This window comes from Panthera leo, chromosome D2 (genome assembly GCF_018350215.1).
Source record: "Panthera leo isolate Ple1 chromosome D2, P.leo_Ple1_pat1.1, whole genome shotgun sequence".
NCBI lineage: Eukaryota > Metazoa > Chordata > Mammalia > Carnivora > Felidae > Panthera > Panthera leo.
In genome coordinates, this window is record NC_056689.1 from 8858756 (window position 1) to 8881207 (window position 22452).

The 22452-nt window shown below is 40.3% G+C and overlaps 1 protein-coding gene across 1 annotated transcript in view; it reads left to right on the top strand.

Moving 5' to 3' along the window:
• LOC122201675 (zinc finger protein 33B-like) overlaps nucleotides 1–22452 on the top strand; it is a 75018-nt gene that overhangs the window by 16832 nt on the left and 35734 nt on the right. Inside the window, 2 exon segments of the mRNA XM_042907557.1 lie at nucleotides 2525–2651; nucleotides 2934–3029. Of these exon segments, the coding sequence (XP_042763491.1) occupies nucleotides 2525–2651; nucleotides 2934–3029 (223 nt within the window).

Genomic DNA, 22452 nt, shown 5'->3' on the forward strand with positions numbered 1-22452 from the left:
AAACGTAGATGCAGAGTGTTTGTACTGGCTTGTATAAATGTCTGGCCAGGCTCTGGGAGGGCAAAGAAAAATAGTGCCTTCTAGCTTCCTCGTTTTTGGAAAAAGCTTCTGCAGATCCCCATCCTTCCTGCACACATCCTAAAATTAGTCAATAAATTTTCATGTATACCCCCAGGTGCTTTTCAAATGACTGCTTTTATGGTGGGATTATAATAACAGTGGTTTTCTTCTAACACATTAGGCATGTCACTTTGTTGTGTTCTAGTTTTTATGGCTCCTGGTGAAATTGTCTTTATTCCTTGTCTGTAATGTTTCTTTGTTCGCTGGCTGCACTTAGGATTCTCATTCTTCTCTCTCTCTTTAGCAGTTTTAATACGTTGTGCATTGTTATGCTTTTGGGAGGCATTTATGCTACTTGGTATTGTTGAGCTCCTTGGATCTTAAGTTTGTTTTCTGTCATTAATTGGGAGAAATTTTAAAACACTATTTCTTGGGGTTGCCTGGGTGTCTCAGTCGATTAAGTGTTCAGCTCTTGATTTTGCTCAGGTCATGATCTCACAGTTCCGTGAGTTCGAGCCCCATTGGGCTCCATGCTGATGGTGCAGGGCTTCCTTGGGATTCTCTCTCCCCTTCTCTCTGCTCTTCCCCCACTCATGCTGTTTCTGTCTCTTTCAAAATAAATAAACTTTAAGACACTATTTCTTAAAGTGTTTTTCTGTTCCATTCTTGACCCCACCCCCCAGGTCCCAATTATGCATATGTCAGAACATGTTATTATATTTCACAGCTATCTAATGTTTTGTTTTCTGTTTTTAATTTTTTTCTTCTCTTTCAGTTTTAGTTGGATAATTTCTATTGACCCATTTTCAAATTCGTTTATTCTTTCCTTACCGGTGTTAACGGCTGTTCAGCCTGTTGAAGCTTATTTTTCGTCTGTTACTATATTTTTATTTCTAGATTTCCATTTAGTTCTCTGTGCTGAAATTATCCACTTGATTTTGCATATAATCTTTTCTATTAGAGTCTGAAACATATTAGTTATAAGTAAAATCTTGTTAGGTAGTTTCAACATCTCTGTATATGTGACTCTGGTTCTGACGGTTGCTTTGTATCTTAGTAGTATCTTGGTAGTTTCTTTTCATATGCTTTGTAAATATGTTTTGAAATGCGTATATCTTGGGTCAGTCTCTAAACTGAGGTAACTAGATTCCTGGAATCTGGGCATGACTTTCCTGCTAGGCCTTTAGCCCAGGGGTTTGTTAGGAGTTGGGCAGCATGTGAGGGTTACTGTTTCTGCTATTACTCACAATGCATCACAGGCTTCAAGTTTCTATAGAGACACCTTGTGTTTTAGGATACGGGTTTCTTTACAGCTATGTCTGTTCATTTCTGAGTTTTAAGGGTTCTCTTTGCTTTCTGTCTCAGAGACAGTCTTGTTCCATGTATTTATTTATCTCCTGTCCATCTATCAGCAATATTCTATTGATACTTGTTACGCCATGCTTGTTAGCTTGGTGGTGAGAAGTCGTTGACAGAATGTGTCCTCCTTCTCCAATACAGCCTCGGTGTTAGGTCTGACCTTGTGGCCGTGGCCTTCTTGGTTCTCTTGCCCCACCCCCACCCCCAGCTGTACTTGGAGACTCAGTGCATAATCCTGCCCTTCCCCCAGGAGTAGTGTAAGTGCCCAGTGGGGTTCGCAGAGACAAAGCTGGTAAGAAGGGGCAAGTCTCAACGTCTGTGGTCTGAAGGGGTTTCACAGTGTCGTGTCAGTTCACACTCAGTCTTCATTAATAAATGTGACCCCTATTCTGGTTGAGTTCTTACCTGTGGTGCACCTCAGGCAAAAACATGCATTTTGTCTCTTCCTAGATTTGGGACACTTGGGTGCTTTGTGACCTTGGCTCTCCTGTAAGTTAGGGGGGAAAAAAGTTGTGAATTTGAAGTTAGTCTAGCTCATTTTCATCGTAGGAATGAGTGGTTTTCTTACTTGGTTTATATATCCTGGGGTAGAAGCTGAAGTCAACCCATGTTTTTAATGCTTTCAGTATTTTATGTATACTGTGTTGCTTCGTAATCATAAAGAACATTTATCCATCATGTTTCAAGCCCTACGTCTCTAACTCTTTAATTAAGCATAAGCTGTGACACAAAATAGTTAAATTTTTGACTCCAGTATACTTTTTACATATTCTAATACATTCTAGTAATAACCTTATTTTCAGTTTTGGAGTATGTCATGTTTGTATAATATTTAACTTTCTAGGGAAAAAGAACAGTGTTTTATTTTTTTTAGTATTTATGACACCCAGAACATTTCAAGGCATAGGGTATTAATAAAGTAAAACAAGCATGATGTTGTTTCATTTTTCTTTCTTGTACAAAACCTAACCCAAAGTAATGTACACAGTAGGCATATTGTAACAGATACTCAACAATGAACCTGACAAGAATTAGTTCCCATGTTTCTTTCCTGTGCCACTCCAATTCTGACCGCTTCAGACTGAGCAAAAATGTGCTGTTTCAGGGGTCACTGTCATTCGGGGATGTGACTGTGGACTTCTCCTGGGAGGAGTGGCAGTGCCTGAACCCTGCTCAGAGGACCCTGTACAGGGACGTGATGCTGGAGAACTACCACAACTTTGTCTCAGTGGGTAAGCAATTTGCATGTCGAACTTTGTGTAGCATGCGTTTTATTTCTTAGATACCAAAACGTTTGGTCTTTTGTGTTAATATTGTTGAGACTTTTGCTTCAGGAGTCTGAGGTGGTTAATCTCTTTTGAGCACGAGGAAGAATATTTGTATTTTCACATCCCATGAAAGGTTTAAATGAGCCTCATCATGGTCCACCTCCTGAAAGTATACCTCCTCCCTCCTTTAGAATTGCTGTACCCATGCAGCTTTGCCCAAATTCTGTGTCATTTTTCCTTTTACAGGGTTTCTCATTAACAAGCCAGAGGTGATCTTCAGATTGGAGGAAGGGGAAGAGCCATGGATAGTAAAGGAAGAATTTCTGTACCAGAACTACCCAGGTGAGTTAGTGAGTACCAGGAAGGTTAGTGAGGAAGCCAGGAGAGATTACAATCTAAGTGGTCAGTTTAGGAGTTGGACATTTCAAATGTTTTCTAAGAATCTCTTAGTGGCACCTACTTTTCAAGTAGAGAAAGGATATGTATATGATAAAATTGAAAGCAAAAAGGGTAATGCCTGAGAATGACTGTATGCTGGTTTTCTGATTATTCAAAGCTCGGGGTCCAAGGGTATCATTTATGCAGACGAGTCAAGTGATAAAGGGTTTTTTGTGTGTGCTTAATAGCACAAAGCTAAAACTTAGAAAGGTAATAAAATCTAAAATTTGGTTCTTGAGGAGAAGGGAGGAAATAATATTTTCACTGCTACGTGTAGTACTTGATACTATTTAAATAAATAGGCAATAAATTAATGGGATTACAAGCTTGTATTAGATTAACTACTGTAACAAAAGCACAGCCGTTGTTATTTTACAAGATTATATCTTTGTACCTAAAAACAATGGGACAAAGACCGATTATGTGCCTGAAGAACATTGCTAAAATGAAACCCTCAGTAAATCCTACAAAGTAGAAATAGGACGTTCCCTAGTTGTAGTCTGATAAAACCAGAAATCAGTAACAAAATTATGAAGCTCAGAAGACAAACTAACTCTTTTTCTTTTGCATTTGTATTTCTTCCTTGTAAACTTCTAATATTTCTCATGTTCTTACTTTACATCAATATCAGGTAGAACTACATTCCCTCATACTTTGCTTTATTCTAGTTCCTAATTGTAGTTGGTGAGAGGTTTTTTTGTTGTTGATGGTGGTGGTTTTGTTTGCCTTAGAACGTCTTTTCTTTCAGTAGTAAAAAAGACAAAGGAAATCTGTGTTACCCCTATTATTTATTTAATGAAATTTAAATTAACTTGCCTTTTGGATTATGCATTATGGCCACACTTGCCATACTCCATTATGGCCTTATTTGGCTGCTGCAATCTTATTTTTATCTTGCTTACACTCATGCTAAACACCATTTGATCCCCTCATCAAATATCACTTAAACATACTCTAATCATTCACACCTTTCTTCATTGTGTGCTTTCTCTGACTGAATACTAAATGAGCTAATGAATGAAAAGTCCTCAGAACAGTGTTTAGTATATAAATAAAACATTTTTATTGTTATTATGTTGAATAATATAATATTATAGTGTAGGTTATAATATAAAAATAACCTATAACAGTATAATAACCTATAATAGTATAGGTTAAGTGTATCTGCTTCCAAGAAACAGACCTTGAATGTTTGAGCCAGTGTAATCTCTTCTTTCTCAGAGTGTCCAGCATGCAGTGGGTCTTCCACAAGAAACAAAAGCAAAATCATGATGTTTCCTTATTGTATCTATCTTTTTTCACACCTGATGAATGATATTACAGAAAATGGCAATCATGGTACTCTTTCTTACTTTGGTATATAACCTGAAATAGACATTTGATAAGCACGTGTTGATTGGAATCAAGTAGAAGAAAAATTTCATATTCTGAAAACATTGTGAGGGAACTCATTCTGATTACTTGCATGAACCTATAGTTCTGATTCATCGGGTATAAAAAGGCATAGTGTCGAAACATTTGTGTTTGAAAAAATTCTCCAGGTAATACTGATACGCACAGCTTGTTGAAGTTATTAATTTAAAATTACTCAGGTTCAAAGGAAATCAGAGAGTTAACAGCACTTGTTATGAGCAGTGGTTATAAACTATGGTCTGCAGACCTACCACATGTTATTGTAAATAAAAGTGTTTTTTTTGCAACACAACCATACTCATTTGTTTACATATGATCTTTGGCGGATTTCATGTACTAATAGCAGAACTCGATGTTGTGAAAGGCAGCTATGGCCTGCAAAGCCTAAAATGTGTACTGTTTTGCCTTCTAAGGAAGTTTGCCATCCTCTGGATGGAAAAATGAGGATTAAATTACGTGAAACATTTCAAATTCAGTGTTTACTTAAGAAAAATTTGTTGTATTCCCTCAAATCTAAGAAGCCATAGTTTGTAACTGGACCATTATGTGATGAATCACTAAGGTAAAATACTATATTGTGACTTGTTGATCACAGATATGTGATCAGTTATAACATGCATTCTGAGTTTATAACTTAAATATATGTGTATCGTATTAGGTGAGATACAGTATGTTACAAAGCAGTGGTATTGTTGTGTTAAAACAGTTGATCTACGTAGGAACTACTTTTAGATTTAGGATAAATTTTGAAAGTCTTGAAGAAGATTTGAAAAGGAATTCTTGAAATTTTGGAAAAATAGTGCTATTTTGTCTTTTTTTCTAGATACTAAATTGACTATATCCTAGCCTTGGCTCTGAATGAGGGAACACATTTTGACCTTGTAGTCATGAATGAGTACTTTAATGAGATAACTGACTAAACTGGAGCAAAGGATATTGACTGGGGAGTTGTAGAATGGCAGCTTGAAAATCTGATATGCAGGGGGCACCTTGGTGGCTCAATTGGTTAAGCTTCCAACTTTGGCTCAGGTCATGATCTCACAGTTCATGACTTCGAGCCATGCATCGGGCCTGCTGCTGTCAGCTCAGAGCCTGCTTCGGATCCTCTGTCCCCCTCTCTCTGCCACGCCCCCACTCACGCCGGCTCTCTCAAAAAGGAATAAACATTAACAACAACAACAAAAATCTGATGCGCATTTAGTTGGTGTAAATTTTGTTTGTCTGAATGGTGACTTGTAACAGTTTTCCATGTAGTACATGCTTCAGGCCAGTGGCACTTTTTTCAGCTCGGGGCAGACTTTGTTGCACTGGGCAGAAAATGTGGACAATACTTTTTAAAATGGTAAATCAACGTAAACATTACTCATTTTCTGGGATTTGGTTGAAAAAATATGATCCTTAAATTTTGATAATAAATAGAAATGTGGAAATGTGAGCTGTGAACTGTAAAGCAAAATTAAGTATTAGTATTTTGGCACAAGCAGTGTTGTTTCAAGCAAAAGCAAGTGAACATAAACGTGTCATGGTAGGTTCACCTATTGAATAGCTCCAGTAGAGCGATATGAAGGTATCAGAGCCAAAACAGGGTGATACATCCGATCTATATTGGCACAAGATTACTTAATGTTGTCATTGTTTTATACTTTCTGTTGGTTGTTGGTATTCCTGTGAATCATAGTTGGGAGGGGAGTTATAATGCAATTCAGTGACTCTACTTAAACATCAGCCAGTTGGCTCATTCAGCAATTTACCTTGCTATTAATGCATAGGAGGAAACTTCAGCTGGAAGAATGAAAACTTGTTTAGATGTTACTAGAACAATATAGGTTTGAGAGTATGAGGTCTACTCTGTAGTCTCTCTCCTTAATGTCTCATGTTTTCCCTCTGAACACCTTTGTCTACTGGTTTTTCTTGTCACTCCAATTACTTTTTATTAGCTCGGTTGGACCCATCTTATTTTCTGTGACTTTTCTCCTTCTGAATCTGTCACTCCTATAGAATCTTCCATCCTCTGTACACTGCTAATTGCATTTATATCTTCATTTCTGTTTTAAATGTTTTATTTATAAAGGGCTAAATAATTACATGTCCTTGTGTTAATAGCTTTTCTCCCTTTTTCCACTTACGTTTTCTTGAACTAGATGGGAAACAAGGCACTTTGATCCTAAGAGACTACCAAAACCAAAAGTCAAGTATATAATAGGACATTTGTATCTTAGTCCAGTTCCATTAGACTGTGAAATCTTATGGTCTGTTCAATATTTTCATTTCTAGAAGACAACAAAGCTCATTACCTAACAGAGAGAATCCAGGAAAACCAAGACAAATATTTGCCACAAGTTGCATTTAAGAACAAAACACTGGCCTCAGAAAAAGTTCATGCTTTAAGACAACCATCTAATACGAGTGCAAACTTTGTTCCTTCGAGAAAAATGTCCTGTAAATACGACTTACATGGAGTGAGTTTGAAAAATATTTTAATATCAATTGGTAGTAATAGAAATTCTTCAAGAAAAAAATATGGCATTTTAAATGTGTATGAGAAATTACTTGATATTAAGCAGGAAAAACCTCATGCTCAAGAGATTTCTTGTGAAAATAATCAGGATGAGAAAACCTTTGGTCATAAGAATGGTATTATTCAGCACCTAAATACTCAGACTTCAGAGGAGACTTTAAAATATAATGATGGTGGAAAACCCTTAGGAGAAGAGACCATAATAATTCCACACAGGCAAAATGACATAGGAGAGAAACTCTGTGAATATAAGGAACATGGGGAAACCTGTGAGATATCATCTCTGTTGAAATATCATGCGGTCTACACAGAAATAAAACAATCCAAAAGGAATCAAATGGAAAATAATTTCAGTAAGATGTCACACTTCACTCAAGTTCAGAAAAGCCAGAGAGGTGAGTGTCTATTCAAATGTAATGAATGTGGGCAAACATTCAACTACAAGTCAAATCTCACAGTGCATCAGAGAACACACACAGGAGAGAAACGCTATCAACTTAATTTATGTAGGAAGACCAGTCACAAATCAGTTCGCACAGACCATGGGAGGACACATACAGGGGAGAAACTTTATAAATGTAGTGAATGTGGGAAGTCCTTTTACAAGAAGTCATCCCTCATTCGACATGAGAGAACATATACAAGGGGGAAGCCCCACGAATGTAATGAAAGTGGGAAAACTTTCTGTGAGAAATCCACCTTCACTCAACCTCAGAGAACTCATACAGCAGAGAAACGCTTTCAGTGTAATGAAGACAGGAAAACTTTCTGTCAGCAGTCAGACATGAAGATACATCAGAGGATTCACACAGGGGAGAAACGCTTTCAGTGTAATGAATGTGGTAAAACTTTCCATTGGCAATCAGACATTAAGCTACATCAGAGAACTCACACAGGAGAGAAACCCTTTCTCTGTAACAAGTGTGGTAAAACTTTCTATCGGCAGTCAGATGTTAATGCACATCAGCGAATTCACACAGGAGAGAAACGCTTTCAGTGTAATCAGTGTGGTAAAACTTTCTATTGGCAATCAGACGTGCATGCACATCAGAGAACTCACACAGGAGAGAAACCCTTTCAGTGTAACAAATGTGGTAAATCTTTCCATAGGCAGGCAGACGTTAATGTTCATCAGAGAACTCACACAGGAGAGAAACGCTTTCGATGTAATGAATGTGGAAAAACTTTCTACCGGCAGTCGGACGTTAATGCACATCAGAGAATTCACACAGGAGAGAAACCCTTTCAATGTAATCAGTGTGGTAAAACTTTCTATCGGCAGGCAGACGTTAACGTGCATCAGAGAACTCACACGGGAGAGAAGCGCTTTCAATGTAATGAATGTGGTAAAACTTTCTATCGGCAGTCAGAAGTTAATGTACATCAGAGAACCCACACGGGAGAGAAGCCCTTTCAGTGTAATGAATGTGGGAAAACTTTCTATCGACAGTCCGATGTCAATGCACATCAGAGAATTCACACAGGAGAGAAACCTTATAAATGTAACGAGTGTGGGAAATCTTTTTACGAGAAGTCATCCCTCACTCGACATGAGAGAACTCACACGGGAGAAAAACCCTATGAATGCAAGGAGTGTAGGAGAACTTTCTGCCAGAGGTCAGCCCTCACTCAACATCAGAGAACTCACACAGGAGATAGACCCTTTCATTGTAATGTGTGTGGCAAAACTTACCGTCATCTCTCAGCTTTTAATGTACATCGGAGAACTCACACAGGAGAGAAACCCTTTCAGTGTATTGAATGTGAGAAATCTTTTCTTACAAAGTCGACTCTTATTAATCATCAGAGGACTCACACAGGGGAAAAGCCCTATGAATGTAATGAATGTGGGAAGAGTTTCCGTCATAAATCTACCCTCACTACCCATCTGAGAACTCACTCAGGAGAGAAACCTTATAAATGTTGTGAATGTGGAAAAGCTTTTGGGCGGAAATCAGCCCTTACAAATCATCAAGGAATTCATGTAGGGTAGGAACCCTGTAGCAGAAATGTGCTATGTTTTTCCCAATACCCATTTCTCTTTCTTTATGGTTACACAACTAGTCCAGATTTGCTAGCCTGTCTTCCATACACATGAGGCCATATGACCTGTGACTCACAATATGGGCACAAATTCCAAGCCTGTAAAAGACCTCATTTGGAATTTTTCCTACTTTCGTTTTTCTTTCCTTATCGGGGGTAATGGAGATATCCTCAGGACAACGTGGAAGCTAGTCATTAGAGATTATAGATTCTTAAGTTGGGAGAAACCAGGGTCCTGGGCAGAGTTTTGCCTTCACTAACATCACTTCGTAAGTCTTGTCATAGACGAGAAATAATTTTTTTTTTCAGCCATTACATGTTTAGAGCTTTCTGTTGTCATAGTGTATGCTAGCCATGCTTTATCCCATCTATCCTGTGAATCTAATGAAGGTATGAGAAACAACTGTAGGTCAGAGAATTCATTAGGGGAGAAACCGCTCTCAATATCCTGCATTTTAATAAACCTTCATCAACAAGCCAAACATTTTATAAATCAGAAATTTACAGTGGAAAACCCCAAAAATGAATGTAGGAAAATTTTCACAGTCTGATTGTCCAGTAGATAATTGAGAGTAGAATAAAGCTAACAACCTGAAAAACATTTCAAGATTTATATATCAGAATACGTAACAAAAGAAAATTGTCAGTTTAGGAAACGAGGAAAACATCCTTACCTAGAAATGATCTTATTCTAGAAGCGATGTTTCGGATGCAGTATTAAATAACTTACAAATAATATGACACAGGATGCTTATTTAACGGTCTTGCTCATCAAGGAACACATCGGTTTGAGAAAGGCGTGAGTGAGTTGAGTCAAAGCAGCGGCATTAAATGTGTATGAGTAGCGTCTGTGCTAGGTCAGGCTTCCACACAGCAGTGCTCTTTAACAGCTGTTTTCTGTATCCTTGATTTTTGTTTTGTACTCACAGTAGTTACAGTAGGGGCATTGCACCCTTACCTAAGTAACTTTTGTAACATACACGAGGATTTCTGACACTAAATACTATTGTCCCATCACATATTTACACCACAACATATATGAATTTTAAAAGGAACATTGAATGCGTGAATGTCATATGTGTTTTCTGCTTTTTGGTGGCATATATAACTCCATATAGACATTGTGAAGAAACTGTCCTTTTAGTAAATCACCCACATAACATTTAATAAAGTCAAGATTTATTGGAAATCTGCAACGATTCAGCACACAGTTGTTTATGATACACATATGAGTTAATTTTCCAAGGTGGCCTTGAACATTAGTACTTAGTACACTGTACGGATTGAAAGCAGGGCCCATTGAAGACATTTCCCCCATTTTTGTGTTTTCTAAAGGGTATGTTTAGTAAGTTTAAGTGCAAAGTGCAGATATTGTGAGCACAACTCTCTGCATTTGTATTTTTTGTGGTAGGCTGCCACGTTTCCGCCCTAGAATTATGCATGGTTTCTGCAAACTGTTTTATGCCTGTCACTTACTATTTGAGTGACCTGTATAGTGATTTAATCTTTCTGCTTCAATTTCATTATCTACCTCACAGATAGTGAACAGTTTGGGTTGATGTTTTCTGTTATTAGAGCCAAAGGCAGTTATGTTTAGAACTTGAACATTAGAAATAAAATAGTCATTCCATAGTATGAAGTGTATTTCTGCTTCTTGAGTTGATACAAGAAGATTCTTTTTAGAACTTTGTATTTTGTCAGGTTTGTCTTTAAAATATATGAAACAAATCTGTTTAGAATAAACAGAATAATCTATTGACCTCTTTGTGTTGTTGATTAAATGTGGTGTGAACTAAAAATCCAACTTTTTTTTTTTTGCAAATGACTAGCCAATGGATCTTTCACCGGTTCATTCATTTGCCCTTACTTCACTGATTTGAAACCCCATTTTTTGTATAGGCACCCTTTGGTGTGGCTATTGCATTTCTAGGCCCTGCGTTCTTGTCCCTGTTCTTGTCGTGTCTACTGCTGGTCCATAAGCTAAATGGACCAACCACAGGACACCACCCTCCTACCCTACACTGAAGATTTCACTGCTGTTCACTCTCTGCTTTTTGCCACTGTGTATAAACTCATTGTGAATTTCAGTGGTTCTGGTAACATTTTGTCATCTTCCACACTGTGCCTTGAACACCATTTATTAAAACCAGCAAAATGGTTTTGAGTTATGACCATGTTTATATATGTAGCTTTTGTTCTTTTTAGCATCTTCTGCTCCGTTCTATTAAAATAACTTCATTCTGTTGAAAGGCATCTTGTTTCTAATTTTTCATTGTTCTGAACAATACTACTTTGGACACTTTGTGTTTATGCAGACTACAGCTGCATCCTCAACCCACAGTAAGAAACACATTTCTGTAAATACAGCCGAGCACTTGTTGATTCAATAAATATTAGTCACTATGTAGAAGGCGTTGTACAACAGTGAATACAACAGAAGTTCTAATCTTCCCAAGTTTAAATTCCAGTGAGACATAATCAGCGTTGTCGGAAGAGAGAAACCACAGCAGTGATTTGAACAGAAACAACATGATACAAGGAATTGTTAGCTTGGTGTACAGTTGTCTAGGGATCTGAAAGGGTATACAGGGAACCCTGAGATATGAAGAAGAATCTGAAAGGGGAAAATAAGAGTCAAGTGTATCCCTAGGATAGCAACTGCAGGCAGCAGCTTCAAGCTCTAGGCTGGTAAAATGAAGGGAACAGGGTAGGCGTCCCTCAGAGCTGAAGTGCAGAACTCCAAAGGAACCTGTTCCACTGCTGGGGGTATCTGAGCCCAGAGGAATGGCCCCACAGGTCTGGGACCCATATTGGCTGCCTGACGTTGGTACTTCTGATGGGGAAACACTGTAAAAGTGAATTCAGTGCCTTGTCCTCAGAGGACATTACACCTGACCGGGTGAAGAAGCATTGGTAAGGTGCTGACAGCACAGGACATAGAGGGGAAGCCCACAGGAAACAGGAGGAAGCATGTCCCTCTTCCCTCCACCCTTGCAACCCGCCAGCATATACTATTGGCAAAGTATGACAGCTGGCGAAACAGAAGTGTGGTTACAGTAGAAAAAGTCGGCTCAGCCAGCCTAGTCAAGCGATTAAAGTTAACATAAATAACACCGACAATTAGTGTCATTCGATAGTATTTAATTTGTGTACCATCTAATAGGATGCAGTGAGAATACAGCCAAAGATGCATAACCTGAGTCAAAGCAGAGAGGAACATCAAACCCATGTTGAGGCACACTCTTTAAAATAAATGACTTGTGGGGCGCCTGGGTGGCTCAGTCGGTTCAGCATCTGACTTCGGCTCAGGTCATAATCTCGTGGTTTGTGAGTTTGAGCCCTGCCTCGGGCTCTGTGCTGACAGCTCAGAGCCTGGAGCCTGCTTCGGATTCTGTGTCTCTCCATCTCTCGGCCCCTCCCCTGCTCATGTTCTGTGTCTCTCTGTCTCTCAATAATAAATAAACGTTAAAAAAAATTAAAAAAATAATAAAATAAATGACTTGTGGCATGACTGGGTTGCTCAGTCGGTTAAATGTCCAACTTCGACTCAGGTCAAGAGCTCGTGATTCATGAGTTTCAGCCCCATGTTGGGCTCTGTGCAGACAGCCTGGAGCCTGCTTCAGGTTCTGTCTCCCTCTCTCTGCCCCTCACCCGCTCATGCTCTTTCTCAAACAGTTAAAAAAAAATTTTTTTTTTAATAAATGACTTGTGATCTTCAAACATGTCATGATCATGCAAGTCAAGAAAACAAAGTGTCCCAGGTTGAAGGAGACTGAAGAAATAGCAAATTACAATGCAGGATCCTGGATTAAATCATTTTTCTGTAAAGGGAATTATTTAGAAAATGGGTGAAACTTGAATGAGGTCTGAGGATGAGGTGGTAGGTATTAGTGTTAGTTTCCTGATTTTGAGGATTGAAATGTGATTATGTATTCTTGTTAATAAAGTATATGAGGTGTTGGAATATGCTGACAACCTACTCTCAATAATTCAGAGAATAAAAGGTTATTTGCGCTACTCTTGCAAATGTGTTCTGAGTTTAAAATTATTTCCAAAGACTAATGTAGCTTGTACTTGATAAGTAAATCACCTACTCTTTAACTTAGTTAATAATGTTAAGCTACAAGTTAAAACACAGACTTAGTTAAAAATTGAACTGATTCTAAGAATCTTCCCTAGAGGAAGTCCGTGTATTCAGAGCAGAAGAGACAGGACTGTGAGCTGATTACTGTGTGCTTATAACTCATATGTGGATCTTTGGGTCACATTCTTTGAAACAATAGAGGAAATTGGAGGGCATTGGCAGCTATAACTGGTAACCATGTTTACTCCCGAGTTGATGGTCTCTCGGCTCAGGCATTTTATTCTTGGGCTGACACTAGCCATCGTATGGGGAGGAAGAGGCATTGTGGATGTCCTGTGGGGAGGAAGGAGTGACTGGGTTATCTTAAGTAAACTTCCCCTCTGTGCCCTCTATATAATTACTAAACGTATGTTGTCAAACATTTAGTAAGTATCAGGCCCTGTGCTATAAGTTATCAAATTTAACTTTTAGTAAGCCAGGGGAGTGTGAATGAATGGCTATATTAGTGATGATGAGAATGTGGATCAGGGAGGAGACATCACTCTATCAACGTCATGTGGAACGTAGGAGCTATGGGTAGGAACCTTGTGGCATCCTTAATGTGACTAGAAATTAGACCCTGTAGACCGTGTTGTCTAATTGTACATTTTAGTTCATTCAGGCTGCTATAACAAAGTCATAGACTGGGTGGTTTATAAACAGCAGATACTTATTTCTCACGCTTCTGGAGCCTGGGAAGTCTAAGATGACCGCCCTGGCAGATTTTGTGTCTGGTGAGGGCCTGCTTCCTGGTTCATAGAGGTCCGTTTTCTCCCTGTGTCCTCACATGGCAGACGTGGTGAGGGATCCCTTTGGGGCATGTTTTCTGAGGGCACTAATCCCATTCATGTGGTCTCCGCTCTAATGACCGAATCATCCCCCGAAGGCCCCACTTCCAAATATTACGACATTGGGATTAGTTACCCACAAAATGATTTTTTTTTGGAGGGAAGGTGACATGGGGCATAAACAATCTATAACATTATTTCATTTTTATTATTTTTTATTTTACAAATAATATTGGAATACATGTATATATTTTTTAATTACAACTATTCCTCTTTTTCTTCCTCCCCTTCCCAGTACAGGGACAGCAGTCCCAATGCAGGCCAGTGAAGGGAAGTGAAGAGGAACAGAATAGTGTGGCTGTTCCCATTACGGAAACACAGGACACTAGGGAGGTGAGGGTTAAGGAGATTATAGATAGAGGAAATGGTTGGCATGGGTGGAGATTGATTACATTGAGGGCAAGATGAAATGTATTGAAACTGATAGCCAAATTTCTCCCTGTTGAAAGTATTTACAAATATAGAAAGGCAGAAGACTAAGCAGAACCCTGAGGTGTTGACATAGAAATATTTATAGGTGCCTATGTCCACATATGTGTGTAGACACATGCATGTGTATATGCAAATGGACGTGTGTGTGTGTGTGTGTGTGTGTGTGTGTGTCCTCCATACATGTATTTCCTAGCTCTTTATACTGAGATTGCTTAGAAGCAAGTACATCCTCACAGCAATGAGCAGTACCTTCCAGAGTCTGGTGCCTAGATACTACCTTCCACTTAAAGGAAACAGAACTCCTTTGTAAATGGCTGATTCCAAACTTGGGCCAGGGAAAGCGGATGAACCTAAAATATCTTCTCGAGGGAGAAGGCAAAGAGCTGCTCAAGGAATAATGGGGGCATAGCAAAAGTACACAAAAGCCATCTCAAAGATGCTCCTGTTGGCCAAATCTGAAACAATTTGAGCATGAAAACAAGTAGTAAGAATGGAATATAATCTTTGGTACAAAACAGAAAACCATGAATCTGTACTGATACAGAAATAAATGAATGGGAGAAGGGGAACCTTTTCCTTACTAATATATGTATGAGGAATAATGGAAATAAAAAACCAGTATTTGGTAGTGACTGATTCAGGTGAGATTATTAACAGATACTAAGATTGGTGAGTGGATGAGGGACAGATTATTGGCATAATCTCAGAATATATCTCCACAAATACCAGTTTCAAAGGGGAGAATGGTGATTTTTTTGGCAGGGAAACCTACCAGACACCAAAATGACAAGATAATCAAGGCTAATATCACCACTGTCAACACTGCGTGTCCCATGACGCAACGCATTGATCTATCTTCTCTGTGGTTACTACCAAGAAAGCATGACCTAAGTCTGGTGATGAAACATAGGATAGACTCACACTGGTGGCATCCAGGACCAGGAAGGAGAAAGATGTTGGGACAGCTGTTGAGATTTGAAGGGGGTTTGTGGATTTGACAGTAGTGTTCTGTTAAGGTTGATTTCCTGGCTTGCTTGTTTGGATGGTGGTTCTGTAGGAAAGTGCCCTCATTTTAGGAAAATGCATAATGGAGTACTTAGGAACTGTGGTGTATGGTGTCTGTTGTTTGATCTCAAATAGGAAAAGAATGATCATAAGAGGATAGTTGATTAAATAGATACATGCAAAAAGAATGCAGTGGAATGTTAACAGTTGGGGAATCTAGGTAAGGAGGATATCGGAATTTTTGCATTGTTCTTGGAACTTTTGTGAAATTTGAAATTATTTCAAAATGATTCATTAAAGAATTAATTTCTTTGGACCCACCACCTTTACATTGGTAGCCTGCCATGCTTTAACCATTGCTATTAGTTCAATGTGTAACCTTTTACATCTTCCTTTACCGTATAGTTAAAACCCACATATATGTATGTAAAAAGAATGTATAGTAAGAGTACTGTCTTACGTTAAGATTGTTTTAGTTACGCAAATTTTAAATGACCTCATGTAAACATTGATGAAGTCTGATTTATTATCGTAATGTTGAAAGAATACAAGTTCTGAATTATTATTAGTTGTCTGGAATAACAAAATGTTAAAACTGACATCTCAAACGAAGTACAGATTGTCCCTCTCGTTGCCATATGGTAATGATACTTTAGCTAGTAAGCCGAAATGCATTCTGTAATTGGTTGTATCTTGTGAATGAACCCCACTCTTACATAAGTGCATAGGAAGTTTTATGTGCTATTTGATGATTTGGGCTTCTTTTATTTATTTTTAATTTATTTTCTTTTAAATGTTTATTTTTGAGAGACAGAGTACAAGTGGGGGAGGGGCAGAGAGAGAGGGAGACAGAGGGTCCAAAGCAGTTCTGTGCTGACAGCACAGAACCTGACGCAGGGCTCGAACCCATGAACTATGAGATTATGATCTGAGCTAAAGTCAGACGCTTAACACGCTGAGCCACCCAGGCGCCCTAGACTTCTTTTAAATTACAAATTGAAATTGAAAATATCTCTAAAAAAGGGAAGAAAGAAAATATTTCTTTTTTTTTTAAATTTTTTTTTAACGTTTTATTTATTTTTTTTTATTTTTTTTTAACATTTTTATTTATTTTTGAGACAGGGAGAGGCAGAGCATGAACAGGGGAGGGTCAGCGAGAGGGGGACACAGAATCTGAAACAGGCTCCAGGCTCTGAGTGGTCAGCACAGAGCCCAACGCGGGGCTCGAACTCACGGACTGCGAGATCATGACTTGAGCCGAAGTCGGCCGCTTAACTGACTGAGCCACCTAGGCGCCCCAGAAAATATTTCTTAAAATCTTTAAAAGTCAGGTGCCTGGTTGGCTCAGTTAGTTAAGCGTTCGACTCTTTTTTTTTCCAATATATGAAATTTATTGTCAAATTGGTTTCCATACAACACCCAGTGCTCATCCCAAAAGGTGCCCTCCTCAATACCCATCACCCACCCTCCCCTCCCTCCCACCCCTGGCATTCGACTCTTGATCTCAGCTCAGGTCTTTTTTTTTTTTTTTTTTTTTTTTTTCCTTAATGTTTACTTTTTGAGAGAGTGTGAGCAGGGTAAGAGCAGAGAGAGAAAGAGGGAGACACAGAATCCAAAGCAGGCTCCAGGCTCCAAACTGTCAGCACAGAGCCCGATGTAGGGCTCAAACCCACAGACCGTGAGATCATGACCTGAGCCAAAGTCAGATGTTTAACTGACTGAGCTACCCAGGTACCCCTCAGCTCATGTCTTGATCTCAGGGTTGTGAGTTTAAGCCCCGCATTGGGCTCCATGCTGGACGTGAAGCCTACTTTAAAAAAGAACCAAAAAAAAAACCAAAGCAAACCAAACAAACAAAAAAAGCCCCCAAAACAAAAAACTTCAAAAGTCATCTAAATAAAGGAAATAAAAAACCATCATTAGGCAAACAACACATCAATGATTGCTGTAGACACTATCCATTAACAGATACTAATATTAGAAGGCTTTACATTTGAAGAGAAATGGCATAGTTGCATGGCCTGAAATGATCTCCTCCAAGATACTCACAATGTGAAAATTTGTAACTTTACAGCAGAGGACCCTGGCAGACAGAACTTTACCAGAGTGGTTAACGTCTCCAGTAATAAGACACAGCAACATGATGAACCCCGTGACCGGATGCTCTGAGAAGCACAGGTCTCTTCTGTGGTATTCTTGCCCAAAACATACAATATCCTCCCAATCATGAGAAAACATCAGCCAAACACATTGAGGGACATTCTACAAAATAACTGACCAGTATTCATCCAAGTGTCAAGGCTGTGAAAGATCAGGAAAGACTGAGGAGCGTCCCTCCAATCAGGTGACATTTCCTGCACAGACTGCAGATACCACGTCTTAGAACTCCAGCTCATACTCTCTTCTGAATCTAGGACCAAACCTTCCACAGTCATAGTCCTCGATGGCTTCTGAGAATGGCAACATCTTCCAGGTTTTGCCCACTTCTTGGGAGATGAATCACAAATTCTGATCAGAAATATAAAATATGCTCATTTTTGGACTTCTCTTACTGCTCTTTAGCTCTGGAGAGGGAACTCAGGCTAGAGAGTGTTATCTTCCAGGTCGAATTCCTGTTCATTGTGCTGGGCCTTGGGTCCTTGAGAATGATACACTTGCATAGAAACTTCATCCAGGGTGCCAAAGTCTGACTCTCTAAGGATGCTCAGTTCCCTAGAAACTCAGACTGTATTTTGTATAAACTCAAATGCCACTGGGGACACAGCGTGGTGGGACAGTGCAGGTATGTCCTAGGGACTTCAGTTATGCTGTGTTCTAAGGACTCTGAAGAGACAGCCAGAGATCACAGAAAGATAATGCCCATTTAGTAATCCCTGGTCCCATATCCATCCCAGCACGTCCTGGGGAGCTTGGAAATGCTAAGTGAGCTGAGAGCTCGCACAATGGACCTGTATTCTATAACGCATAGGGATTATATATATATACATACATACGTGTGTGTGTGTGTGTGTATATATATATATATATATAGCTATACGTATAAAGATATATATATAGCTATATATATAAAGCTATATGTATAAAGCTATATGTATAAAGCTATATATATATAAAGATATATATATATATATATATATACACACACATAAAGATATGTATATATATATATATATATATTTAGAGCTTGGTTTCTGAACATGGGGCACTGTTGCCTTTAATCCTTTTGGTTGGGTCTTTCCTGGGTCTTGGGCAGTTCCCTCACACACATGCTTATCGTCTCAGCCACTTCCTGTCTGGGCCGCTCTGTCCTTTACCTCGGCCCTGCAAACTTGAGCTGCTCTCATGAATGCTATGTAATGGTGCCCTTTTACCTGTAAGAAGGTAACTTCATCTGGTATCAAAAACTTACAAATTAAGTACAAGCTTATTTTCTGTGCCTCGGAATCTTTTCAGATGATCTATTGAATCATTGTGGTTTCAACCTTTAATACCATTCTGATTGAAAAAAAACCAAACCTCTGGAGTAGAATTTTGATGCGAACATGATGCATAGAATGTGAATACCCCACCATTCTGCAAGTAATAATTTAGAGGAAGATACTTTGCATAATATACATGAAATGTTGAGAAAATAAAGTATTAAAATACAAGTACCTTATAATGCTCATAGATTAATGTTTTTGAAAACTGCACCCATCCTTCTTTGCATTTATTCTTGTTGTGGCGGAATAGTGGCCCCCAAAGAGGTGCACATCCTAATCCCTAGAATCTGAGAATATGTTACCTTACCTGGCAAAGGAGACTTAGGAAATGTGTTTAGGTTAAGGATCTTGAGATGGGAGACTATCTTGAGTTATCCCAGTGGGCCCAATATAATCACAAGAATTCTTCCAAGGAAAGAGGGAGGCAGGAAAGTCAAAGTCAGAGACATGTGACAACATGGGCAGAGGTGGCGGTGATGCAGGATGACAAGGCAAGGACAGCCTTTAGAAACTCGTAAAGGCAAAGAAGTGGATTCTCCCTCCCATAGAACATCCACAAGGAATGCAGCCCTGACACCTTGATTCTAGCCATGTGATACCTGTTGTGCCCTTCTGAATTCCAAGAGCATACTCAACTTGTGTTGTTTTAAGCCACTATGCATGGGGCGCCTGGGTGGCTCAGTCGGTTGAGCGCCGACTTCGGCTCAGGTCACGATCTCGCGGTCCGTGAGTTCGAGCCCCGCGTCGGGCCCCTGTGCTGACAGCTCAGAGCCCGGAGCCTGTTTCAGATTCTGTGTCTCCCTCTCTCTGACCCTCCCCCATTCATGCTCTGTCTCAAAAATAAATAAACGTTAAAAAAAAAAAAAAGATTTAAGCCACTATGCAGTAATTTGTTACAGCAGCAACAGGAAATTAAAACACCTCTAAACGGTTAATTTTGAATTATGAGGAGTATGAATTTCTTTTTCTTTAGGATAAGTGGGTACGTTTTTCTTGAGATATATAATTGACATTAACATTGGGTTAATATGGACTTATATATCCACCAGCTGCTAAGTTTGTACCCTTAAACAACATCTCTCCTGTTCTCTGAACGCCCAGCCCTCAGTAACCAACATTCCACAATCTGTTTTTGTGAGATAAGCTTTTTTAGATTCCATATAACTGTTATCCTACAGTATTTGTCTTTCCCTTTCTGACTTCACTCCCATAATGACTTCAAGGTCTCTTCATAGAGTTGCAAGTGGACAAGATTTTCTTTCTCATGGCTGAGGAGTAGTGTGTTTTATGTATTTACCACACACCTTCTTTACCCATGCATCTGTTGATGGACACTTACATTGTTTCCATATCTCGGGTATCGTGAATAACAATGCAGTAAACCTGGGAGTGCATGTATCTCTTCAGTGTCCTGTTTTCATTTTTTTTAAAAAAATTAATGTTTATTTTGATAGCGCATGCACACGAGTGGGGGAGGGGCAGAGAGAGCGAGACAGAATCCGAAGCAGGCTCCAGGCTCTGAGCTGTGAGCCCAAAGCCTGACATGGGGCTTGAACCCACAAACCGTGAGATCATGACTTGAGCCAAAGTTGGACCCTCAACCGACTGAGCCACCCAGAAGCCCCCGAGCGAATATGCTTTTGTAAAGTACATATTAAAGTACACAAAAATCAAAGAGAAAAAAGTATGTACAAAAATTTGTTCAGATTCTTAGTGGAATGTTGTCAAAGAATATTGAGCCTTTCATTGAAAGGGTCGATCTCTTGGGGTGCCTGGGTGGCTCAGTTGTTTGGGCGACCAACTTCGGCTCAGGTCATGATCTCACCACTTGTGAGTTCGAGCCCCGCTTCAGGCTCTGTGCTGACACCTCAGAGCCTGGAGCCTGCTTCGGATTCTGTGTCCAGCTCGCTCTCTGCCCCTCCCTCGCTCCTGCACGCGCTCTCTCTCAACAATAAAACGTTAAAAAAATAAATAAATAAATAAATAACGGTCAATCTCCCATTTCTTCAAGTAATTTTAACGTCACAGAAGAAAGAATATGTAGACGAATAAAGAAATTTTGTTTTGGACTGTCGATTTTCTGATGTATCCTCAGTTATCATTCATTGTTGTCGTGATTTTGATGAACAAGCTTTCTTGATACCGCCCTTGACCCCTGGCTTTTTATTTCCTGAGAGAGTTGCTGATGGTGACAGATCCTAATTTTTTTCATATATTCTTTTATTGTGTTGATGGAGTCTATTTCATAGTATTTCAAAAAGTGAACTCGACAAACAGGTTCCTTTCCTTGACAGCTCTAGTCTAAATGGCACACTGGCGTCACATAGAATTCAGCTGCAATCCGCAACTTTTGGGGAGTCCCTGACGGGCTCTGACTGCTTGGGTAACTAGGTCAAGCTCCCCAAACTTCCCACGTGCTAGGTAAAGACTGCACTCTCAGCCACCCTCCAGCCACTGGTCGGTGAATCTGCAGGGAAAGGTAGTTTTCTGCCTTTCGGCGCGGACTGCTCACACTGTCCGGTTCTGCGCATGCCTAGTTCTGCGCATGCTTAGTACAGCCTTCTGCCTCTGGGCACTTCCGCCAGGCTTTTCCTCCCCTCCCGTTCTCCTCACTTCTCGCGTGGGAGGCGGTTCCCCGGCCGCCGAATCTCTGCGCTTTTCTGGGGTCAGTGCCTCATGACGAGGGAGCGATAGGTGAGCGCGGGACGGTTGGACGAGGGCCGAGGGGGGCGCTGCGCTGACTGGGAAGTCGCGGGCGGCTGTAGGCCGTCGGTGCCCGATCGCGTGGAGGAGGTCCGTGGAGCGGGGACGGCGGGATGGGGACGTGTCCATCAGCACTAGAGGTCGGGCCGCCCCGGTGCTCAGTCCCTGCCGGAGCGGCCGGGGCCGTTCGCGGGGCCCGGTTCTGGAGGCCGCGGGAGGAGGGCGTGTGCCCGGAGGCGGTGGGAGAGGGACGGCGCCGCGGCCGGGAGCGGGGCGCGAGCGCGTCGGGCGGAGGCGGGGTGGTCCGGGAAGACGGGCGCCCCTGCCTGGGCTGACTCGGTTACCGCCCCGCCTCTTGGTTCTCCTTGTCTCCTTCCTGGAGTCCCCCGAGCGGCTCTCCAGTCGGGTGCGCGACTGCTTCTTGAGGTGTGGTGTTACTCAGTCCGGCATTAGGGAAGGATCTCCAAGAATCCCTTACTTTTTGTCTCATTGAATAGAAACATTGTTTGTTTGTTTGTTTGTTCGTTTGTTTTTCTTCTCGAAGGTTACTGACTTGTTCAGAATCACAGTTTGTTAGTGGCGAAGCCTGGAAGTTGTGTCTCCCGACTCCAGAGAGACTGCCTGCTTTTCCACACGAGGAAAGGCAAATTGCTTTATAAAAAGATCCTTGTTTTTAAAATTTTTATTTTTGAGAGAGAGAGAGAATGACTGTGAGTGGGGGAGGGGCAGAAAGAGAGGGAGACACAGAATCTGAAGCAGG